Source organism: Diceros bicornis, chromosome 28, assembly GCF_020826845.1.
Source record: "Diceros bicornis minor isolate mBicDic1 chromosome 28, mDicBic1.mat.cur, whole genome shotgun sequence".
NCBI lineage: Eukaryota > Metazoa > Chordata > Mammalia > Perissodactyla > Rhinocerotidae > Diceros > Diceros bicornis.
The window spans coordinates 37,577,418-37,600,212 of record NC_080767.1 but is presented as its reverse complement, the minus strand read 5'-3'; the positions used below and the strand labels follow the sequence as shown (position 1 = coordinate 37,600,212).

The 22,795-nt window shown below is 40.5% G+C and overlaps 1 protein-coding gene across 5 annotated transcripts in view; it reads right to left on the bottom strand.

Annotated features, from left to right (window-relative positions):
* GPR107 (G protein-coupled receptor 107) overlaps positions 1-22,795 on the bottom strand; it is a 108,055-nt gene that overhangs the window by 36,873 nt on the left and 48,387 nt on the right. For 4 of the 5 annotated variants that reach the window (XM_058524285.1, XM_058524286.1, XM_058524287.1 and 1 more), the window contains exons 2-9: positions 11,914-12,036; positions 11,542-11,592; positions 11,213-11,292; positions 10,053-10,192; positions 8,171-8,208; positions 6,460-6,516; positions 2,919-3,029; positions 2,430-2,563 (exon numbers count right to left, since the gene is read on the bottom strand). In XM_058524285.1, the coding sequence (XP_058380268.1) occupies positions 2,430-2,563; positions 2,919-3,029; positions 6,460-6,516; positions 8,171-8,208; positions 10,053-10,192; positions 11,213-11,292; positions 11,542-11,592; positions 11,914-12,036 (734 nt within the window). The remainder of the gene's footprint in view (positions 1-2,429; positions 2,564-2,918; positions 3,030-6,459; positions 6,517-8,170; positions 8,209-10,052; positions 10,193-11,212; positions 11,293-11,541; positions 11,593-11,913; positions 12,037-22,795) is intronic. The other variant, XM_058524289.1, reaches the window with a different exon arrangement.

Sequence of the window (22,795 nt, the reverse complement as noted above, 5' to 3'; positions counted from 1 at the left end):
TGCCAGACTGGGCAGAGTGGGTACTCCAAAACCATACATTTTATTTTGCTTGTTCATTCCCTTCCCACATCCCCGGGATTCCCATCCCCATGCTCTGGGGCCCACAAGAGAACTTGGAGTTGAGAGGAGCCACAGATGCATCACAAGCAGATCTGGGTTCCAGTGCCAGCTCTGTCAGGTGACACTAGCGATGTCTCTCACTTCCCCTCTCAAGGCCTCAATAAAACCAGGCAAAGGTCTCTCAGTTCCTTCCAGCTCTGAGGGCCTAGGAGCCTCGGAAATGCACTGGCAGCCTTGGAGTCACATCCTTTACATGACTCGAACTTCCAACCTAACACTACTGGCTGTAAGACTCCTGGAAAAACATGGGGATGGGCAGAGGGCTTAAATTACACATTTCTGCATGTGTACTATACTTCAACGAGAGTTCAGAACATGTTGTACCAGGTTGGTCAGCCTCACTTAACCATAGATTTAAAATTATTGCCACAATTATATGTATGTGAACCAGTGACAAGGACTGTTGCATCAGTAAATAAAGGGAAATTAAAGCACCACTGAACACCTGGCCAGTAAGCTGTTTTGCATGGACCTCATATTTGCATAGCACTCTGATTTGCAAAGCCCTCTCATACACAGTATTTTGGGGTAATTACATACAAATCGAAGGATCTAAGGCTCTTAGAGGAAGGCAGGGAAATTATTACTGTCCTGGTTTGGTAGCCGAGGAAAAGTAGACTTAGAGTGAAGCCAGGCACATAGGCAGTAACAGTCCTCGTTCACACCTGAAATCAGGTGTCTGCTCCTAGTTCTTACTCTTCTAATAAAGGCAAAAGCAGAGCCGGCTCCGTGGCTTAGCGGTTAAGTGAGCGTGCTCTGCTGCTGGCGGCCCGGGTTCGGATCCTGGGCACGCACTGCTTCTCCGGCCATGCTGAGGCCGCGTCCCACATACAGCAACTAGAAGGCTGTGCAGCTATGACATACAACTATCTACTGGGGTTTTGTTGGGGGGAAAATAAATAAATAAAGCTTTAAAAAAAAAAAGGCAAAAGCAAAACTTTCTTTAAAAAAACAACCAAAAACACCTTTTGTGGCCTAAATGCGTAGGACTCGTTTTTTCTTATTAATGGCTGCCTGATCATCTAGTCCAAACACGATTGTGTACGGTCCTTCACAAGTCAACAAGAAGCTCTTTCCATCTGGTGGGTGTAAAGGATATTACAACAAACAGGAACCAGCAACTGCACCCAGCAGAGCCCAATACCCAAGCTGGGCATTTCCCCTAGAAGACAATCAGGCCACCAGGGATTAAAGAAGTCTTAATTTCTGCCCCAATGCTCCAGAGAAAGAAGTATTTGATATTTGGGGGTGCTTCATTATTGTATGACTTTAAATTAATCCATATTACAATACCATATTTACATACCACCATGTACTCTAACAAATACTTCTAACAAATACTTCATGTGGGGTCTTTAAATGAAATTTCATATTTCGTCCTCAATTTTTGGGGGAAGGAGACAAAATTAAACACTAGCTCTACACATGTGCAGCTGCTCCCCTCAAGAACCAAGTCCAGGAAGTTAAAGCCTCGGGGGTTTCAGAAGAAAGGCCAAGAGGCAGGCAGGTGGCCTTTGAGGAGGTCTTCCCCAGTGACAAGCCTCTGGAGGTCAGTATCTACCCCAGCCGGCCTCTGAACTGAGGACTTCAGTACTAAGCAATAACTCCATGCTCTCACCCAGGCAGTGGGTCATTGTCCCTCATCTCCTCTTAAGAACAAACAGCCTCTCCGGCCCCGTGGCTTAGCGGTTAAGTGCGTGCGCTCCACTGCTGGCGGCCCGAGTTCGGATCCCGGGCGCGCACCGACGCACCACTTCTCCAGCCATGCTGAGGCCGCGTCCCACATACAGCAACTAGAAGGATGTGCAACTATGACATAGAACTATCCACTGGGGCTTTGGGGGAAAAAAGGAGGAGGACTGGCAATAGATGCTAGCTCAGAGCCGGTCTTCCTCAGCAAAAAGAGGAGGATTAGCACGGGTGTTAGCTCGGGGCTGATCTTCCTCACAAAAAAAAAAAACCAACAAACAGTCCCTGAACGGGACCAGCGTGTTCACCCTGAGTCCTGGACTGCAGTGCCTTCGCTATGGAAACGCTTTGCTTATACATTTTATTTTGCTTGTTCATTACCGAAATATTTGGATTTGCTTTCTAAATAAAGCAATGGGAAGTAAACAAACACCAAGGCATGCAAAGGCCTCCCATGCTGCAAGGCTCCTGCATAGTCTCCCTGTTCCGGGGAAGATGCCCGTTGAAGAGAACAAGACTGCTAGTGCCAATTCCTTCCAGGTCCAGAAGCCAGCAAAAGGTGAAATGACACAAATCCCAACACACTCTAAGTTGAAGGGCTCAAGGAAGTAATAATTTACCGTCGTTTTCGAAGGATGTGAATCCAGACGGTCCCAGAAAGGAAAAAGAAAAAGGCCATAGAAATGTATAATTTAGGGAGAGGAATTTCTCCTGCTGAGAGGTAGCTGTCAGGATTCTTCTCTGTGATCTCAATCTGAAACCAACATGAAATTAATTTTCACTTTTCAGGAACACATCATCCCATATTCAGCAACTTGGATATAATCTTAGCTGTTTCATTTAAGCTTAAGAAAGTGAGTACCAGCAGATAAAAACCACATTCTTAACACACAGGTTGAAGTGTGAACACATCCTAAATTGCTTTATATTTTCTTATTTATGAATCTTCTGCTGAAGCATCCTGCCCACTGGCAAAGACATTATTCTGGCCACATTTTTCTCTTACTCTGCTTAAGTGTTCTTAAAACCTATTCTTATAGAGAAATAAATGTCTCACATTTTACATGGCTGACAAAATCCACGTGGAACAGTTTCCATATGGTACTCACATCAAGGCTGAAGGAAAACTTGTCAGTAGTCTGAGTTTCTTTTCCAAGGCATTTATGAAAATAAAGACTGTAGAGGCCTTCTTGGTCATCAGTGCTGATGTTAAAGAAAAACTGAAAGTGAAGAAGAAAAAAATTTAAGGGTACTCAAATCCTCAGCTAAATGTTTAAATCTTAGAAATAAATCATGAATGCTATGGACAGAAGAAAATACAGACTACTTAAATTAATCAAATTCTCCCAGAGCAGAGTTTAAACAGATATTTTCTTATTCTATGATTCCCTCCCAATATTTTGTTACAACAATTTTCAAGCTAACAGAAAAGTTGACAGAACTACACAGTGAATACCTATATACCCACTACCTAGATTCTACAATTAACATTTTACTATACTTGCTCTATGGTGTATTTATCCGTCACTGATGCGTTTTTGTAGAAGTCTGCAGAGATAACCTAGGATGCAGTTATCTAGTTTTCAAGACAACGTGATTTTGCTTTTTAGAAAAAAAAATACTCCTAAACATAAAGGAGGTTCCTCTGATACCTGAAAAGGTAATGGACCAATATTCCCTCATCAAAATTTACACCTATGGTTTTAGACAATAGTAATAGAGGCCACATTTTCTAAATTTAAACATTTTTCTATGTTTTTCATATATTTCATGTGTTCAAATTAAGTTTAATGTCAATCAAAAGACATTATATATGTAAGTTCACAGAATGTGACTCCTTGGTCAATTCTAGAGAACACTGTACTATAAGCCTAAAATATATTGTTTAGGGTTACATGTATAAATGGTAAATATAAAGAAAAGTGAGGAAATGATTATGATAACATTTTTCATGACGGGGGTTACTCTAGAGTGGGGAAGGGATGTGAGGGACACACAGGTTTCTGGGGTGCTAGCACTGTTCTAGTTCTTGTCCCAGACGACGGTTACAAAGGTGATTATAATTATTTGTACTCAACATAAGTCCTATACACTCTTCTGTATGTATACTGTATGCCATAATTAAAAAGGATGGGGAAAAAAGAGATAACTGACAAGAAGATGGAAATAAAGGACCAAGAATATTCACACTGAAATTATCAGTCTGTTATACCATGTCTCAAATGTGAGAGCACATATTTTGGTCCATGCAGGGCAGCGAGAAAAAGAAAACTTTCCTAAACATATTAGTAACTTTTAGTTCCAAAAGTAAGACTCATATGATGTTTCTAAGAAATACTAAAAAAAAAAAAAAATCAATAGAGTCATCATGGTAGATCAGAGTAGGCACCTGACCTTTAAAGACAAAATCCAAAAGAAAATAAAGCAAAAGTGTCAATTTTAGAGTTGGAATAAGCCCTGACAGTCCCTTTCCTACCTTAGAGAGATGAACTATCACCCCTACTCTGAGGATGGGGCAGAAAAGCTCAGAATGACCGCACTGTTCAAAACTGGGCAGATCTTGGGTCACAGAACAGTAAGGAGTCGCCTACTGACTTCTTTACAAGGAGGGGAAGCCAGAGAAAAGGCAAGCTGTCCATCCACTGCCTGTTTTATGCATCCCAGGAACCCCACAAACTGGCTATTTCAACCAATGTTCTTAATCTCACGTACGTTGCTCTCCCCTCCACACTCACCCTGACACAAAGCACCAGTAACTGACAAACGTGTACAGCCTATAACGCTTTCCTTTTGTGGTTTCTTTAAAAAAGGCTTTTTGAAAAACATTCAAAAAACTTGTTTTATTAACAAGCTTTTTAAGGTGAGGGAAAGAAGACAGAAAAGTACCTTTCATATTTTCTTAAGGAGGTAGTAAAGCAAAGTGGTTAAAGACATGGGCCTTGGAGTCAGACAAACCTGGGTTTGAATCCTCCCCTTAGGCAAGTTACTTAACCTCTCTGAGCCTCAGTTTCCTCATCTGTAAACGGGGAATAATAACAGTACCTACTTCATAGAGTTGTTGGGAGGACGAACTGAGGTAATGATAACATATAAGTACTTAGCACAGTGCCTGGCATTCATCCATTCATCTCCATAATTACTCATGGAGAGCCTGCTGTGGGCCAGGAGCAAGATTAGGAATTTCATACACATCAGTAATAAAACAGACAAAAATCCCTGCCCTTACGGTTACCTTCCAAAGGGAGAGATGGACAATAAACATAATAAGTAAGTACAGTATACAGCATGGAAAGAAGAAGCGCTGAGGGAAAAAACAGAGCGGTGGGGGGAGGGGGGAGTAGGCTGCATTTAAAATAGGGCGCTTGGAGGAAGCTATGTTGAGAAGGTGACATTTGAGCAAAGACTTGAAGGAGGAAGAAATTAATCACGTGGATTCTGAGGAACAAGCACTCCTGCCCGGGGGTACAGCCACAGCAGAGCCTAAGGCCTGATCTTTTCTAGGAGCAGTAAGGTGGCCGGTGCGGCTGCAGCGGAGTGAGCAACGGGAGGGAAACAAGAGCGGAGGTCCAAGAGATGACGGCCAGACCACGTGGGCTTGGAGACCAGGGAGAAGACGGGGGCTTTTACTCTGAGACAGATGGGAAGCTGTTGAGGGTTCAGAGCAAAGGAGCACCCTGCAAGCTCTCAGTTAGCTATTAACACTGATGCTTACTAAACTTAAATAACATATAAAAATTCAAAGATAGGCAAAATAATCTATGGTGAAAGAAATTAGAACAGTGGATGCAGGGCTGGGGGACTTTCTGAGGTGATAAAAATACAGAGAATCTTGATAGTGGAAAATATGGGTGCATGCATTTATCAAAACTGATCAAACTGAATACTTAAGACCTGTGCATTTCACTCTAAGCAAATTAGAACTCAATTAATGAAAACTGGTTAGAAAAGAGGCAGTGATTCTTACAAATCAATGATAAAAGATTATTTGTATAGTACTTTACAAACCACTTTTATTTTTTAGAAAATGATACTCAGAACAACCCTATGAGATAGGTGTCATCGTTTTTCATTTTTAGGTGATTAAAGAGCAAGGTCCAGAAGTTAAGTGAATTGTCCAAGGTCACCAGCTAGGAAGTGGGTTTTGAGATCCAGTCCCATGTCCTACCCTGCACATAGGCTGTGATGCCGCCACAGGCACTCATGTGCAGTTAATAACGGTCACAGCCGAGCAGGTCACTCAAGGCCTCTGAGTCTCAGTGAACTCATCTCTAAAATGACATCATCACCCTAAGTGATTGCCAGTGGTCCTTTCAGGCATAGAATTCTGTGCTTCCGGCACACTCTGAATGGGAGGCAGGATGGGACTCAGAGAGGCTGAGTTGTGGGCAGCCAGGCAGAACTGGGTTGGAATCTGGGCCTTGTCACTTACACTGGACATTCACGAAGCTATTCATTCTCAGAGGCTTATAATTTGATATGTGGTAGGTCACAATATCCACCTTTCCGTCTGTTATGGAGAGAGCTACCATCTTCAAGTGACTGACATATAGCATGCTTAAATTATTCCTAAATTCAAACTCCCTTAAAAAATTCACCCTTTTACATGGTAGAGATAAATTCTATGAAGCTTTACTCAAAGAGAATACATACCTGAAATGAAACTGCTCCATTGTTATTATGAATAGAAAAGGATTTCTCTCCTGTTACCTAAAAAGACATAACATCCTGTTTTAGGAAGATACTGGCAGAAAAAGTATGCTAATAAAAATGTTAAAAACCCAAAACATATTTCTTCTTAAGTTTCTTCTTAAACTCTAAATTTGCTGACCTTCAAAAGCTCTCTGAAAATAAAATTCACTATCTTTTAAAGATGTTTAAAATCCCCTTTCACAGAGAATGGTAATTCCTCCTCACCCATTTCCTTTCCTCTGCTGTCTCTTCTGCCTCTGCAGTAACCCCCTATGCCCTGCCCTCCCCACCCCAGTCCTCCTGCTGGAGCACTTCTCTACTCTTAAAGCTCTGGCAAGACTAAGGATGCCCATCCAGGTCACACCCCAACGCCCCACCTGGACTCCATTCCCGATCTCAAATGATCAACACGTCGCCATTGGTACAATGGACTGATACTAAGTAATGAAAGGAATGAACTATTGATACATGCAACAACATGGATGAACTCAAAATAATTATGCTGAATGAAAGAAGACAAAAAAGAGCACATACTGCATAATTCACTTATATAAATTTCTATAAAACCAATCTATAGTTACAGATCAGTGGTTGCCTGGAGACAAATGGATGACCAAGGGGCAGGAGAAACTTTTGGGGTGATGGATGTTCACTATCTTGATTGTGGTGGTGGTTTCACAAATGTACACATCAAAGCTTATCCAATTGTCACTTTAAATATGTGCAGTTTATTGTCTGTCAATTATATTTCAGTAAAGCTGTTACAACAAAATGAAATAAAATACCACCATTTGGATGCCCCATCAATGAAAAATCAAGATATCCCAAAGACAAACTTTCCCAGAGTTTCCTCCTGCTATTTCTACTACCTACCTACCCCTCTGCAAAAACACATTGACCTCTTCGCTTACCCACCCACCACCCCCAAGTGCCTCCCAGACTGGTCCCTTATGTCACATTCCAAGGCTCTCCTCTAGCTCAGATCCTTCTCAACCTAAACCTGTATTATCACAACAGCGTCCCTCCTGGTCCCCCTAATTTCACTATCTTCCTCTCCAAGGCTACTCTGCATATTACGTTCAGAACGATGATCTTCTCTAGACACCATATGTGTCACGTTCCTTCCTGATCAAGAACACATGGTGACTTCCTATTTCTACGCATCAATACCTTCAAATTTCTGGCCCTATACTATCTAAGATCCCTCTCTCTACTCCCAAATATGTACCTTTTACTTCAAACAGGCCAGTGGCCAGCATTTGTCATGCTCATGTCCACTTCCAGTCTTTGCTCATGACAGTCTTCATGCCCTCCCTTCGCCTCCTCTTCCCCAAATAAACCCACCGCATTTCAGGCCCTGGTGACACCTCCTTCCAGAGGGCTCTCCAGACGCTCACTTCCCTCTCCTCTCACTATCTCACCCTCTGCCACATAAGTGCTGTACAACTCAGCACTGAATTTTACTTTGAAGCTGTTTCAGTGTCAATGTTATCTCCCCGAACAGAAGGCCACTCCCTGCAGATTAGGCATGTATATGCATATGTATACATATGTGTGTGTACCTATATATACGTATGTATATAAACACATTCACAGACGCACACATATACACAGACACATATAGACACATATATCCAGGAAAGCTGAGCACAAGTGGCTCGTTAGTTCTTACCTTTGAATCCACTGTACTTCTTTTAGACTTTCCACTGTCTAGAAGCAGAAACATTTAAAAGATATTATCACATGATTCAGCTCATACGTACATTACAATATCATTTCATGAGACTCTAGCTTGTCTAATATCAAAGAATTCAAAGAAACAAACAAAAAGGCGAGGCCATACGCTATCTTGTGAACTGCCATCTCCTCAGAACCCAAATAATCCTGAGCTGCAGAAGCGGCAAATTGGAATTTGTTATATTATAAATGCGATTTTAAAATGATATTTGGTACCAACAGAGGAATTCATCTCCGAATAATGCAGTGTATGTTATTGCTGGAGATGCCACATGGAGTGACTTTCCTTATTTTCTAAGTAACTATATTTGAAAAAAGACCATTATTTAAAATATATATATATATATATATATATATATATGAGACTTATTAACACACGGAAAAATTAATAGCAAATATCATTAGCATAATGCACATTTTTCCATAGCAAGGCACATTAAGACTGCTAATGGCTTCTTTTAAGGAACAGAGAGGGCATCTGTGCCTTATTTTTACTTAAGATACTCTTCATCTTTCTTAAGATACTTTCTCACTCTTTCATGAGAAAGACAGGATTTCAAGCTCCCTGGAGGAAGGGACAGAGTTTCAGAATAAAAAGATGGAAAAGAATACAGTCATGCGCCACATAATGACATTTCAGTCAACGACGGACCACATATACAACGGTGGTCCCATAAGATTAGTACCACGTAGCCTAGGTGTGTAGTAGGCTATACCATCTAGGTTTGTGTAAGTACACTCTATGATGTTTGCACAACAATGAAATCGCCTAACAATGCATTTCTTAGAACGTATCCCTGTCGTTAAGTGACAGAGAATGTATTTTCCACCCAGGGGATGGTTATGTGAGCATGAGGAACCTGGACAAGGAGATGGTGCACAGACTTTAAACTACACCACCACACAAATGTAATATTTCTCTACGTCTTTTAATTTGGGTTAGAGTTTTGACAAACAGAAAAAAATGTGTAAATAATACAATAAATAGTAAATTATCTTTAAAGAACTCATATAAATTATTAGACAAACCTGAGTTAATAAAAGAGGTGATAAACATAAACTGGTTAATCAACGTATGGGGAGAAAGTGCAGCCTCAGTAATACGAGTGAATACAAAAAGAAGACTACCTTTTTGCCTTTCCCTTTAGGATTTAAGGAAAAAAATCCCAAAAACCCACTATTGGCTAGGACATGGTGATGTAGGCACTATTCCTACATGTTTTCCAACAGAAGGTGAAATTCACTCAACTCATTTGGAAAGAAAATGAAAATATGTATCAGATATATTCTCAAAAGTATTCATATCCTATGAACCAGATATTCTATTTCTGGGAAACCATCTTAAAGAAAGTTCTATACACATGAAAAACATTCTACAAATAAAGAAGTCCAACAAAGCAGTATTTATAATAGCATCAAAATGGAATTACGTCTCTTCAAGGGGAAAGGTTGAGCAAGTTATAGTATCCATTTAATGGGATATCTGATGAGTATGAAATATCTTAAAGTTAAGTGAATGGGGATGCTTGTAAAATTATAAACATGACTGAATTTTAAAAATCAAATGTTCTAGACTTAGGAAACAAGCTTAGAAGGAAACACGGATTACTAAAATTCTAACACTGGAAGTAAGGAGAAATTACTTTTCTTTTTCTATCTTCTCCATAATTTCCACATTTTGCTTTAACGGTTATATATTTTCACATAACCTCCAAAATAAAATAATGCTAAGATCATGTTTGTTTTTACTTAGGAACAAAAAAGAATCAACACAGCAGGGTAGTGAAGAAAATGCTGGTTTCCACTTGCCAGTTTACCTTGTTTTTTCTGAGTCTGGTTGCCTGCTGAGACAGGGTGAACACCAGGCTCCTGGCTCTGACCAAGGACTTTCTCACCCTTGCCAAAGATGATCTTTGGTAACTGGGTACCGGCTTCTGGTGGAGATCTTACTGTCACTCTATATTCGAATAAGAAGGAAAAAAGTTCAAAGTAATGCTTGTGGCCATTGAAGTGTTCTGTGTTAGGCATTGTTGCAAGCTCTAAATCCATCATCTCACGTAGTCGTTACGACGTCTTATGACGGAGATTCTATTACGTGCAGTTTACAGATGCTGAAATGGAGGCTCAGAAAGGTTACAGAACTTGCCCAAGAGTAGTAAGCTAGTAAGTGGCTGGGCGAGGACCCAGACAGTCTCACTCTAAAGCATAAGTTCTTAGCAACCACATGATTCTGATGAAGATATTCTCCCCCTAAGTATCTGTAATGTGCACAACAAATTGGCACAGAAGGGAAATGGAACAAGACATAAAAACCAATCAGGTGTTAAAGTGAAGTCCGGGGAACATGTGAGGGGCAGTGGGCATTACTAGCAGCCTGCCTAATATTCGCTTCCTCCCTTCTCAACAGACCCCAATTTTGTTCAGCCTGTCCTGCCTGAGGAGGGGCCACGGAGTTTCCACGCCTGAGTGGACACCTGCCCTTGCTGACACAATCAAGCCAAAGGGAAGCACTTCCAATCCTGGCTGGGAGAAGCCTTCCCCCCTTTCCCTCAGCTGCATGTGAATAATGAACTCACTTCACTGAACACACCAGCCTACTTCGTGCTACTCTGCCTTTACACAGAATGTTCCCTTGGCCTGAAATGCTCCACCTTTCTCATTCATCTGGTAAAGTCTATTCATGAGAAGGCTGGTTGGGCCAACACTTACTGAAGCCTTCCCTTCTCTTCCACAATTCCCCAGTTTCTCTGCCTTACTCCTTCTCTTTTGATGTAATCATTTATATTGCTGTTCTGTCTCTCTCATTAGTCTTTAAGCTCCTCAAGGAAAGGAGCTCTGTCTCCCTCATCTTGGTTTTAATCTCCAGCACTCAACACAGTATTTGGCACATGGCAGACACTCAATAAATGACCTCAACCACGAAATTCCCTCTCACTCTGCTCTAGGATGGCAGTGAAGGAACACTGGAATTACTTACTCACTTCCGGGGATGTTTAGGATTAGAACGGTGACAGAGACAACCTGTTTCCTTAAAATACAGTAGTGCATATCTTCATCCTGAGAAAGGAAGACCCAATTGTACATCATCTTATTCATTCACACTAGAACAAGAACAAAAAGCTTTCAGGAACAAGGCAAATACGTGGCCCAAACTCCGTTCCAAACACAACTGTGGGTGCTCAGAAACACCTGGAAGTCAGAGCGGCCACCACCTCAAGAGAGCAATGCTGAGAGAAGCAGGCTGTTCCCACTCAGTGTCTTGGACTCAAGTGAAGGGAGTGATCAGGTCAGGCATTTAATGCTCACCAGGTAAGAAGAAAATCCATCATTCTTTGTACGGTCCAGGCTGAATCCAATCTAAGAGGAGTAAAAAGAGTAGAGGTAAACATTCACCTGATGCTCTGGCGTCCATACCTGTCTCACTTAGAGAGCAAAAAAGCTGATGCTTTTGGTCTCGCCTCCTTTTGGTTTTCTTCGCATTCATTTTGTAAGAAGCATCACTAATTACTAAAATTATTCAAGAATTACAACTTTAGTGTTAAAAGTAAAACTATCTGATGCCTGCACACAAGTCTAATTTTCTGCACATTCTGATACTTGATCTTTAAGTATGGGGTGAAGTTCTCCCCTAAGGAACAGAAAAGGGCAAAGCCCTTGATCTCCTGGAAAGGCACTTACAATTGGGTCTTTGTCTGTGGCTCCTTCAGGCTTGTTCACTGACAGGCTACTGACATTAACCACCATGTACCCGTCCTTGAAGAATCCAAAGGTGTTCAGATGAACCTTATGCCTCACATCATCCTAAAAAAATGTGCAGTGGTGGAATTAGTAATATGGAGAAGTTAAGTTGATTACTTAACCTATTCAGTTGCTTGAAAAACTATGGTATCTGGTTTCCTGCTAGCTAACCAATGTTTCCACGTGCTCAGTAATACATACAGCTGTGCTACCTTATCTTGCTCCAAAAGCTGAAGAAAACGCGTCAGAAATTCAGGAGGTATCAGCAGTTTTGCAGAAGGAAGCGCACAACAGATTCAATTCATTCCAAGGGTCCAGGGGGTAGACTCGGTGGCCAGTTGTTACGTGAATCCCAGGGAAGGAGGAACAATGTTTTAGTCATCCTCACATCCTTCCTGTTAGTACAAAGCCTGGCATCCAGCAGGCACTCAAAACACTGGGGGGGTAGGGGGGTGGCCAAAGCTGCTCCAAGAACACACCCATTTAGAGAAACTTGCTTATGTGTTTTGTGTAACTGACTCCTCCCACTGCAGGATGACCAAGGATACCCGCACATTACTTTTCTAACCTATAATTCAATTTTTTACACAGGTTCATTTGCATCTAAAAATGATGTTATATATGATGGGTTTTCAGGAAACAAAGCCTTATCCAAAAGGACTCCCAGGAACCAGCGAGGTGGAGAGAGGATCTTCTGGACACAGGACATCCTGAGGTCTGCTGAACCTGCACCACATGGGCATATGCCTCTCACACCTGCTTAAAACTGTCTCAAAGTTGTGATTCCAGTCTCAACAAAGCCAATAAATTTTAAGGCCAACAGAACAACGGTATTAGTGAATACTTCTAAAACTGAGATTCCACAAAGACACTTCATATTGTGTAAAGTCAAGAGTTTTATGTCAAGAGTTTTATATTGAGAATTATTTGCCTAAATCAGAGCACCTCAGTAAGTCTGCAATAAGCCAACAGTTATTAAGCAGCTCCTAAATGCAAGGCACTATGCCAAGGACTTTTCTAAAATTCGCATTTGGTTGTTCCTTAAATCTGAACAGTCATTTTTGCTAGTGTTTGTTTCTGGCTCATATTTTAAAATTTCATCCTCTGTTTCTTTCCATTTTAAGTATAGCTATTTTACAACATGCTGAGGTGCTCTGGGGGGTGTCTAACTCTGCTCTTGCCTCTGCTGCCTTTCACAGCAGGCTGTTTCTTTGTGTGAGTGGTAATTTTTTATTTCTAGACCTGGATCTCCTGGACAGCAGAGGCAGTCTAATTGCAAACGCCAAAGGCCTACGAGGAGAAGCAGTGGATCAGATCTTCAGGAGAAAAATCATAAGCTGCATTCCCCCACACAGCTAAAACACACATTTATCACCATCAGGAGGGTTTTATTTCCCACCGCACTCTTACATTCAAGGACTACAGCTCTCCGAGAGGCCCTACGTTACAGGTCCCATCCAAGTTCCTGCCATGCCTCAGGGCAGCCGGAGCTCGAGTTTTCACCCACTGGGGTTTCAGGTCCTTCCTCTTCCCTCCCTTCCCTTCTTTTGGCCCCTAGGAATTTCTCTTAATTCCCTAAGAGCCCAGCTCTGCATTTAAAGCCGTTTGCTGGACTTCCACTCCCTGGTGGGATGGAGCAGCTTGCAGCAAACCAGCATCCCCGGGGGAACGAGAAAAGCAGATACGATAACAGAAGTCATCTGTTAGAAGGCACTGGAGAGCTGCTAGACCAAAAAATCCCAAAAAGCTAAGACTCACAGCCTTTCTCGGGATTCTACGATAGATTAACCTCTACAGAAAATGATCTGAGGGACTATTTTCTCAGTTCTTTCAAAAGTGTCACAAGGCTACTACCATCCTACATGCACAGGAGAGAAATGAACTCAGCTACATATGATGGATGCTTTGGGACACTAGGGCTTAATACTGGCAGAATCCCCGGATGAGAAGGGCTGCGAGAAAGAATGAAGGAAAATGAACAAACTCCTGCCACACGCAACAACCTGGATGAATCTCATAGACATAATACTAAGCAAAGAATTCATATTCGCCATAGGTATAACAAATTCAAATGCAGGGGGGAAATAATCTACAGCGATAGAGGTCATGACGGGGATTATTCTTGGGAGGGAGAGAGTTTCCAGTCACTTGGGGGAGTGGGACCTTAAGGAGCTTCTCAAAGTGCTTAGCAACCTTCTGTTTGTTGCTGGTTGCACAAGTGTGTTTACATAGTGGAAATTCATTGCGTTACATGCTTACAATGAGTATTTTTTTTAGCATATATATTATACTTAATAAAGTTTAAATTTTAAAAGTATGTCTGTTCAAATTTATCCAGCATTTAGATGCTGTGTAGCAAAATGAAAGCCTGTTAAGCACTTTTTATAGTCATTTAGTCCACCACAATGGATATTTTCTAGTTTTTTTTGGAAACATTTTCCAAAATGTTTCAACTGCAACCTTATAACAGTTATTTTTTTCCATATAAACAGTACATTCCTTTATTGTTTTTTCTGATTTTTATATATTATTTCACTTGATAATACAATGTCATTAAAAACACGTTTTTGAGGAATATTTTAAACAATCATAACAGCATCACAACTCCATGTTTTCAGCACTTACCAAGAACCAGGTTATGTGCCAAGGGCTTTCCTATGATATCTAAGCCTCACTCAGCCCAGTGTGGTTACGAGTAGTATCCCCATGATAGGGATGAAGACACAAATTCAGAGGTGAAATGAACTACCCAAGGCCAGGCTGACCGTAAAGGGTAAAGCTGAGATATCAACACAGATCTGACGTGAAAGCCATTTTCATACTCTGTCCCCTAATATGGGAAAATGATCATGACATAATATGAAATGCAAGTTGGATAACCTAGAAGAAATAGACAAATTCCTAGAAACATACAACCTACCAAGACTGAATCATGAAGAAACAGAAAATATGAACAGACCAATAACGAGAAAGGAGATTGAATCAGCAATCAGTTAAGGAAAATTTAATGACAATCCTTCTCAAACTCTTCCAAAAAATTGAAGAGGAGGGAACACTTCCAAATTCATTTTATAAGGCCAGTATTATCCTGATACCAAAGCCAGATAAGGACACTATAAGAAAAGACAATTATAGGCCAATATCCCCAATGAACAAAGATGCAAATATCCTCAACAAAATACTAACAAATCAAATTCAACAGCACAATAAAAGATCATACACCACAATCAAGTGGGATTTATCCCTGGGATGCAAGGATGGTTCAACATATGCAAATCAATAAATGTGATACACCACATTAACAAAATGAAGGAAAAAATCCTATGATCATCTCAATAAATGCAGAAAAAGCATCTGACAAAATACAACATCCTTTCATGATAAAGACTCTCAACAAATTAGGTATAGGAGGAATGTACCTCAACATAATACAGGCCAAATATGACAAGCCCACAGCTAACATCATACTGAACAGTGAAAAGCTGAAAGTTTTTCCTCTAAGATCATGAACAAGACAAGGATGCCCACTCTCATCACTCCTATTCAACACAGTACTGGAAGTTCTAGCCAGTGCAATTAGACAAGAAAAAGAAATAAGAGGCATTCAAATCGGAAAGGAAGAAGTAAAAATGTCTCTGTTTGTACATGACATGATCTTACATATAGAAAAATACTAAAGACTCCACTAAAAAACTGTTAGAACTAACAAATGAACTGAGTTAAGTTTGCAGGATATGAAAATCAACATACAAAAATCAGTGGCATTTCTATACACTAACAACAAAATATCTGAAAGAGAAATTTAAAAAAATCCCATTTACATTAGAATCAAAAACAATAAAATACTGGGGCTGGCCCGGTGGTGTAGTGGTTAAGTTCGTGCACTCTGCTTCGGCAGCCCAGGGTTCACGGGTTCAGATCCCAGGCACGCACCTACGCACTGCTCATCAGCCATGCTGCAGTGGTATCCCATACATAAAGTAGAGGAAGACTGGCACAGATGTTAGCTAAGTGACAATCTTCCTCAGGCAAAAAGAGGAGGACTGGCAACAGACGTTAGTTCAGGGATAATCTTCCTCACCAAAAAAAACAAAACAAAACAAAAACAATAAAATACCTAGGAATAAATCTAACCAAGGAGGTGAAAGATCTACACACCGAAAATTACAAACACACTGATGAAAGAAATTGAAGATACAAATAAATGAAAAGATAACCTGTGCTCATGGATTGAAAGAATTAATATTGTTAAAATGTCCATACTATCCAAAGTGATCTATAGATTCCATGTACTGCCTATCAAAATTCCAATGGCATTTTTTACAGGAACAGAAAAAACAATTCTAAATTCATATGGAACCGCAAAAAACCCCAAATAGCCAAAGCAATCTTGAGTAAGAAGAACGAAGCTGGAGGCATCACATTGCCTGATTTCAAAACATATTACAAAGCTACAGTAACCAAAGCAGTATGGTACTGGCATAAGAACAGATAGATAGACCAATAGAACAGAATAGAGGGCCCAGAAATAAATCCACACATTTACGGTCAACTGATCTTCGACAAGGGAGCCAAGAACACAAAATGGGGAAAGGACAGTCTCTTCAACAAATGGTGCTGGGAAAACCGGACATCTGCATGCAGGAGAAGGACTCTATCTCACACTACATACAAAAATTTAACTCAAAAAGGATTAAAGACTTCAACGTAAGATCTGAAACTGTAAAACTACCAGAAGAAAACATAGGAAAAAAGCTTCTTGACACTGGTCTGGGCAATGATTTTCTGCACAGAAACCAAAAGCCCAGGCAACAAAAGCAAAAAGACAAACAAGATTGCATCAAACTAAAAAGCTTGCGCACAGCAAAGGGAACCGTCAACAGAGTGAAGGGATAATCTATGGAATGAGAAAAAATATTTGCAAACCATATATCTGATAAGAGGTTAATATCCAAAATACACAGGGAACTCAAACAACAGCAAGAAAATAAATAACTTGATTGAAAAATGGGCAAAGAATTTGAAGAGACATTTCTTGAAAGACACACACAGATGGCCAACAGGTGTAGGAAAAGGTGCTCCACGTCACCAATCATTGGAGAAATGCAAATTAAAACCATGATGAGATATCACCTCACGCCTGTTAAAATGGCTATTATCAAAAAGTGAAAACATAACAAGTGTTGATGAGGATGTGGAGAAAAAGATAACCTTGTACACTGTTGGTGGGAATGTAAACGAAAAAGCCAGTATAGAAAACAATATGGAGGTTCCTCAAAAACTTAAAAATAGAACTACCACGGGATCCAGCAATCCCACTTCTGGGTATATATCCAAAGGAAATGAAATCCCCATCTCAAAGAGAGGCTGCACTCCCATGTCTGTTGCAGCACTATTCACAACAGCCAAGACATGGAAAAAACCAGAGTGGCTGTCAACAAATGAATGGATCAAGAAAATGTGATACACACACACACACAATGGACTATTATTCAGCCTTAAAAAAGAAGGAAAGGGGCCAGCCTGGTGGCATGGTGGTTAAGTTCTCGAACTACGCTTGGCGGCCCGGGGTTCGCAGGTTCGGATCCTGGGCATGGACCTACGCACTGCTTATCACGCCACGCTGTGGCAGGCATCCCACATATAAAGTAGAGGAAGATGGGCACGGACGTTAGCCCAGGGTCAATCTTCCTCAGCAAAAAGAGGAGGATTGGCAACAGAAATTAGCTCAGGGCTAATCTTCCTCACCAGGAAAAAAAAAAAGAAAGAAAAAGGAAATCTTGCCATTTGCAATAATATGGATTAACCTAGAGAACATCATGCTAAGTGAAACAAGCCAGAAACAGAAAGACAAATACTGTATGATCTCATTTTTATGTGGAATCTAAAATACTAAATTTTTAGAAGCATAGAGCAGAATGATGGTTACGAACAGCTGGGAGGTGGGGCATGGAGGGAAATGGACAGACGTTGGCCAAAGTGTACAGTTTCAGATATGCAGGATGAATAAGTTCTGGAGATCTAACAATACTGTATTGCATAATTGAAATTTGCTTAGAGAGTAGATCTTAATTGTTCTCACCAAAAAAAAATATAGCTATGTGAGGTGATGGATACGTTAACTGGCTTGATGCTGGTAATCATTTCACAATGTATATACATACCAAAACATCACACTGTACATCTTAAATACAATTTTTACTTGTCAATTATACCTCAATAAAGCTGGAAAAAATATTAAATGCAAAGAGCAGAATCCAATCTATATAGAGTAAGAGCTCAATTTGTTTTAAAAAAATTAAAAGGCATATACATTTACACTTATTTATTTAATCATAAAAGATTTGAGAGAAACTCACCAAACTTTGAAAAGGTTAGTACCAGTGGGATGGTGGGTAACAATTTTTTCTTTACACTTTTCTATATTTTCTAAATTTCTAACAACACTCAGGTATTAATTTAAAATGACAAAAAAAAAATCAATCTTTTTTTTTAAGTATCATCATTAGCCAGTAATATCTGCAGGACCCTCACCTAACCTAACCCCCATCTCCATTTTAAGCTATCACGTCACAATATCAAATAAGATATGCATGGAAGTGACTCTGTAAACTGTATCTCACTATACAAATAAGACACAGAAATTCTGAGACTAGAAGGGACCAGGAAGGGCATACATTGTAATCACTCATTCAACTTTATTCAATTCAATGTAAATAAACCAATATTTACAAAACACCACTAACAGCTGAGGCCCAAGAAGCGAAAAATACTCAGTTCCAGAAAAAATCCCCAACAGCCAGTCCTAACTGTCCAGGAACAAGGAAACCTCTCCTTCCACCACGGGGGAGCCAGAGATCTGGGCGCTCTGCGACAAACGCCCCATCCATTCTGTAAGTCCTGCGCCCGGGTGCTTCGGCCAGCATCTGGAGACGAGGTGGGAGTCGGGGAGACAGCAACCTCAGCACTCACATCTCTCCCTCCGGATACTCTCCTAGAAGGTGCAGTGATGTCAGTCTCTTGATGGCAAGGTGACAAAGCAAAAAGAGGCACAGGCAAGGAGTTGCCAAAGTAGGGTGAGGATGACAATACCAGACACAAGCAATGAAGATTTAATTACATTTCAACAACCACCCTACCGTTCCCATTAGTACTGACACAGCAGTAATGTCTGTTTCCCCAAGGATGTCAGAGATTGCAAGCACTAGACCTCGTATCCAGTACTGCGCTAAGAAGAGCTTTATCCATCAGCATTCATTCTTCTTATAACACTACAAGGCAGGCGTTCTTATGCCCATTCTATAGATGAGGAAACAGAGGCTCAGAGTGGTAAAACTTGCTTAAAATCATAGTGTTAGTAGGTGGCAGAGCCAGTATTCTAACTCAGGTTTCTTTAAACCCCAAAACTGGAGCCGGCCCCGTGGCTTAGTGGTTAAGTGCGCGCTCTGCTACCGGTGGCCCGGGTTCAGATCCCAGGCGCGCACTGACGCACTGCTTGTCCGGCCATGCTGAGGCCGCGTCCCACATACAACAACTAGAAGGATGTGCAGCTATGACATACAACTATCTACCAGGGCTTCAGGGAGAAAAAGGGGAAAAAAAGGAGGAGGACTGGCAATAGACGTTAGCACAGGACGCGTCGTCCTCAGCAAAAAGAGGAGGATTGGCATGGATGTTAGCTCAGGGCTGCTCTTCCTCACAAAAAAAAAAAAAAAACAACATTGTAAACCCCAAACCTGAGGTCTTAACCACCTCATACTTTTTACAACCAAATAAATGGTGTATCTTTTGTTTGTTTATAAATTTTTTATTACAGAATATGTCAAACTATCTACTCGTGGTCAATCTTATTCCTCTACACTCTTCCCCACCCCAATCTCAATTACTTAGAAGCAAATCCAGATAGTCTATCATTTCATCTATTAATAGTTCAGCATGTATCTGATAAGGGCTTTTTAATAATTTTATTTATTTTTTTATTTTTTTTCCCCAAAGCCCCAGTAGATAGTTGTATGTCATAGTTGCACATCCTTCTAGTTGCTGTATGTGGGACGCGGCCTCAGCATGGCTGGAGAAGCGCGGTGCGTAGGTGCGCGCCCGGGATCCAAACCCGGGCCACCAGCAGCGGAGCGTGTGCACTTAACCACTAAGCCACGGGGCCGGCCCTGATAAGGGCTTTTTAAAAAAACATAACCCAAATAACATGTTATATTCCTAATCATAGTAAACTGCTTATCAAGTTAATTAAACAAGATTGTTCATCCATGGGAAGTCAAGGTTACAGGAACACAGACAAAAGCCAGGACTGCTCCCAGGTACATATTCACATGGTTGGTTGTAAAAGCCTGTAGTTTTTCCTGGCTTTCCTAGGAGACTTGTATTATCTGAAATTGGTGGAAACACAGTTGGCTCTAACACAATTATAATCTCAAAAGTACTAACCCAAACAAGGAAATAAGCATTAGTTTGATAATGATGAAGCAATCTGAATTAACGTACTATATACGTATCATTAGAGAAAATGCAGCACCAGCAGATTATTCTGGATTATTTCAGATTATTCCAAAAGGTTTGCTCATATTTTCAATATACTACTTTGTTAACTTAAAATTTCATTTTAAGATTATCAAAATTCTAAACCAAAATTTTACCCAAAAGGTTTTATTTAAAATGTGTCATTTCAGGTCTTAATTATGGATGCCACTTTTTTTCTCTTCTGTCTGTGTTCTGTTTGCATGCAACTTTATTTTTACCACCACAAATGCTTTCTTAGCATTTAAGAACACATACACACTGAGAAGTAAATTCTTACTGAAATAAGTTTTCCTAAAATTTCTGGCTTATAGAGAAAATATGAAATTAAAAGACAACAGGAGGCTAATAAACATGCTGAGATCCTGAACTTCAGCGACGGACAACTTAAAACGAGACATCACCTTTGTCCTATCAGGCTAGAGGAAGTTAAGACTTACAATGTGCTGTGTTGTGATGCATGTGGCTAAATGAACACTCACATATGCTACTGGTGGGAGTGTGAACTGATAAAACCATTATAGAGGGCTATTTGGTACCTTCCATTTAAAGTAATCCCATGCCTAGGAATCTACCCTACAGAAATACTAGAGCTGATACACAAAGATACATGTACAAGAATAGTCACAGCAGCTTTGTCTATTATAATAGGTAAAATCAAGCAATAAAAATGCAATATAAATTTCATTAACAAAAGAATGATTTTTATAAATCATGGGTCCTCCTCACAATGGAGTATTATTGTAGTGGTTAAAAAGAAGGAAGTTGGCCCATATACACTAACATTTTTTTAAATGGCCACAAGATAATAAGTGAAAAAGACAAGTTGATTCATTCAGCAAGTATTTACTGAGTACCTATGGCCTTGCTCTAGGTTTTGAGAATGGAGCACTGAATACAATGAACAAAAATTCCTGCTTTATTGAGCTTATATCCCAGTGGAGAGAGACAGATAAGAACAAATAAACAGTAAAAGACATGGTCTATTGGGTGGCGATGAGTCGACAAAGAAATAAGGCAGGGAAGGGAGGGGGAGGGCAGGGAGCGCTGCCACCTCAACTAGCGTGGTCAGAGCAGGCACCTCTGAGCAGAGAGGGAGGAGGGTGGGCATCAGCCACGCAGATGTCAGGAGGAAGGGCATTCCAGGCTTGGCACCAAGAAATGCCCCCCTAAAGTGGAACCGTGCTCTGTGGATTGAGGACTACAGGAGGCCAGGATGGCTGGACTTTGGCTTAGAAGTCACTGAAAAGCTCTGCACATGACCTGATCTGACTTAGATTTTAAAAAGCGTGATTATGCCAAAAAAAGAAAAGAAAGAAACCTACATGAGGGGAAGGTGTTTATGAAGATCATTAAAGTTACGTAGAAAAACGTGGAAGGACACACCAAGTGGTAATAGTGTTAACCCTGAAGAATCCACCTGAGGGGACGGGCAGGAGGAAGGACCCCTGAACACTCCTTAGCGTTCTTGTAACAGAAAAGCTTTAAGTCACCAAAAAGCAGCTACCTATCATATACTAAATACTCTTTTACTCCTTCAAATACATCATGAAAGGTAATTATAACTCATGTTGTTCTAATCTGTACTTTGTATAATTTTATTTATTTATTTATTTTCCCCCAAAGCCCCAGTAGATAGTTGTATGTCATAGTTGCACATCCTCCTAGTTGCTGTATGTGGGACGCGGCCTCAGCATGGCCGGAGAAGCGGTGCGTCAGTGCACGCCCGGGATCCGAACCCGGGCCGCCAGCAGCGGAGCGCGCGCACTTAACCGCTAAGCCACGGGGCCGGCCCTCTAATCTGTACTTTGTGCAAACAAAAAATTTTTCGGTTTTCTATAAACCATGCCTCTGAAAATGAAGTATTATATTCAAAAAACTCCCTTTTATTTGACTTGTAAGAGTGAAATGTAGGGTAGTCTTTATAATGAAACTTAACTTTTGAAAATTATAAATGACAACTACATTAGGGAAAAAAGAGCCAAAGCCCCCCAGAAAAAAAAGTCACCCCTATTTCACTTCGTGAAAACCATTCAGAATTTGGAGATTTTCCTCTCATCTCTGTTTTATTTTAATATCATTTGTTTATTCTGAATGATAAAACTTGTACACGCTTATAGAAAATATAATTGAAGGAGTATAAGAAAGTAGGCTGTAACCTTACCGCTCAGGGATAACTTATAATAATAGTTTGGTGTCTTACATCTAAGAAAGTTTAAAACACGTTTTTCAGTTATTGTAGCTTTTAGGTTGTACTAGGCAACCAAAATATCATATTCACCAGAAAAGT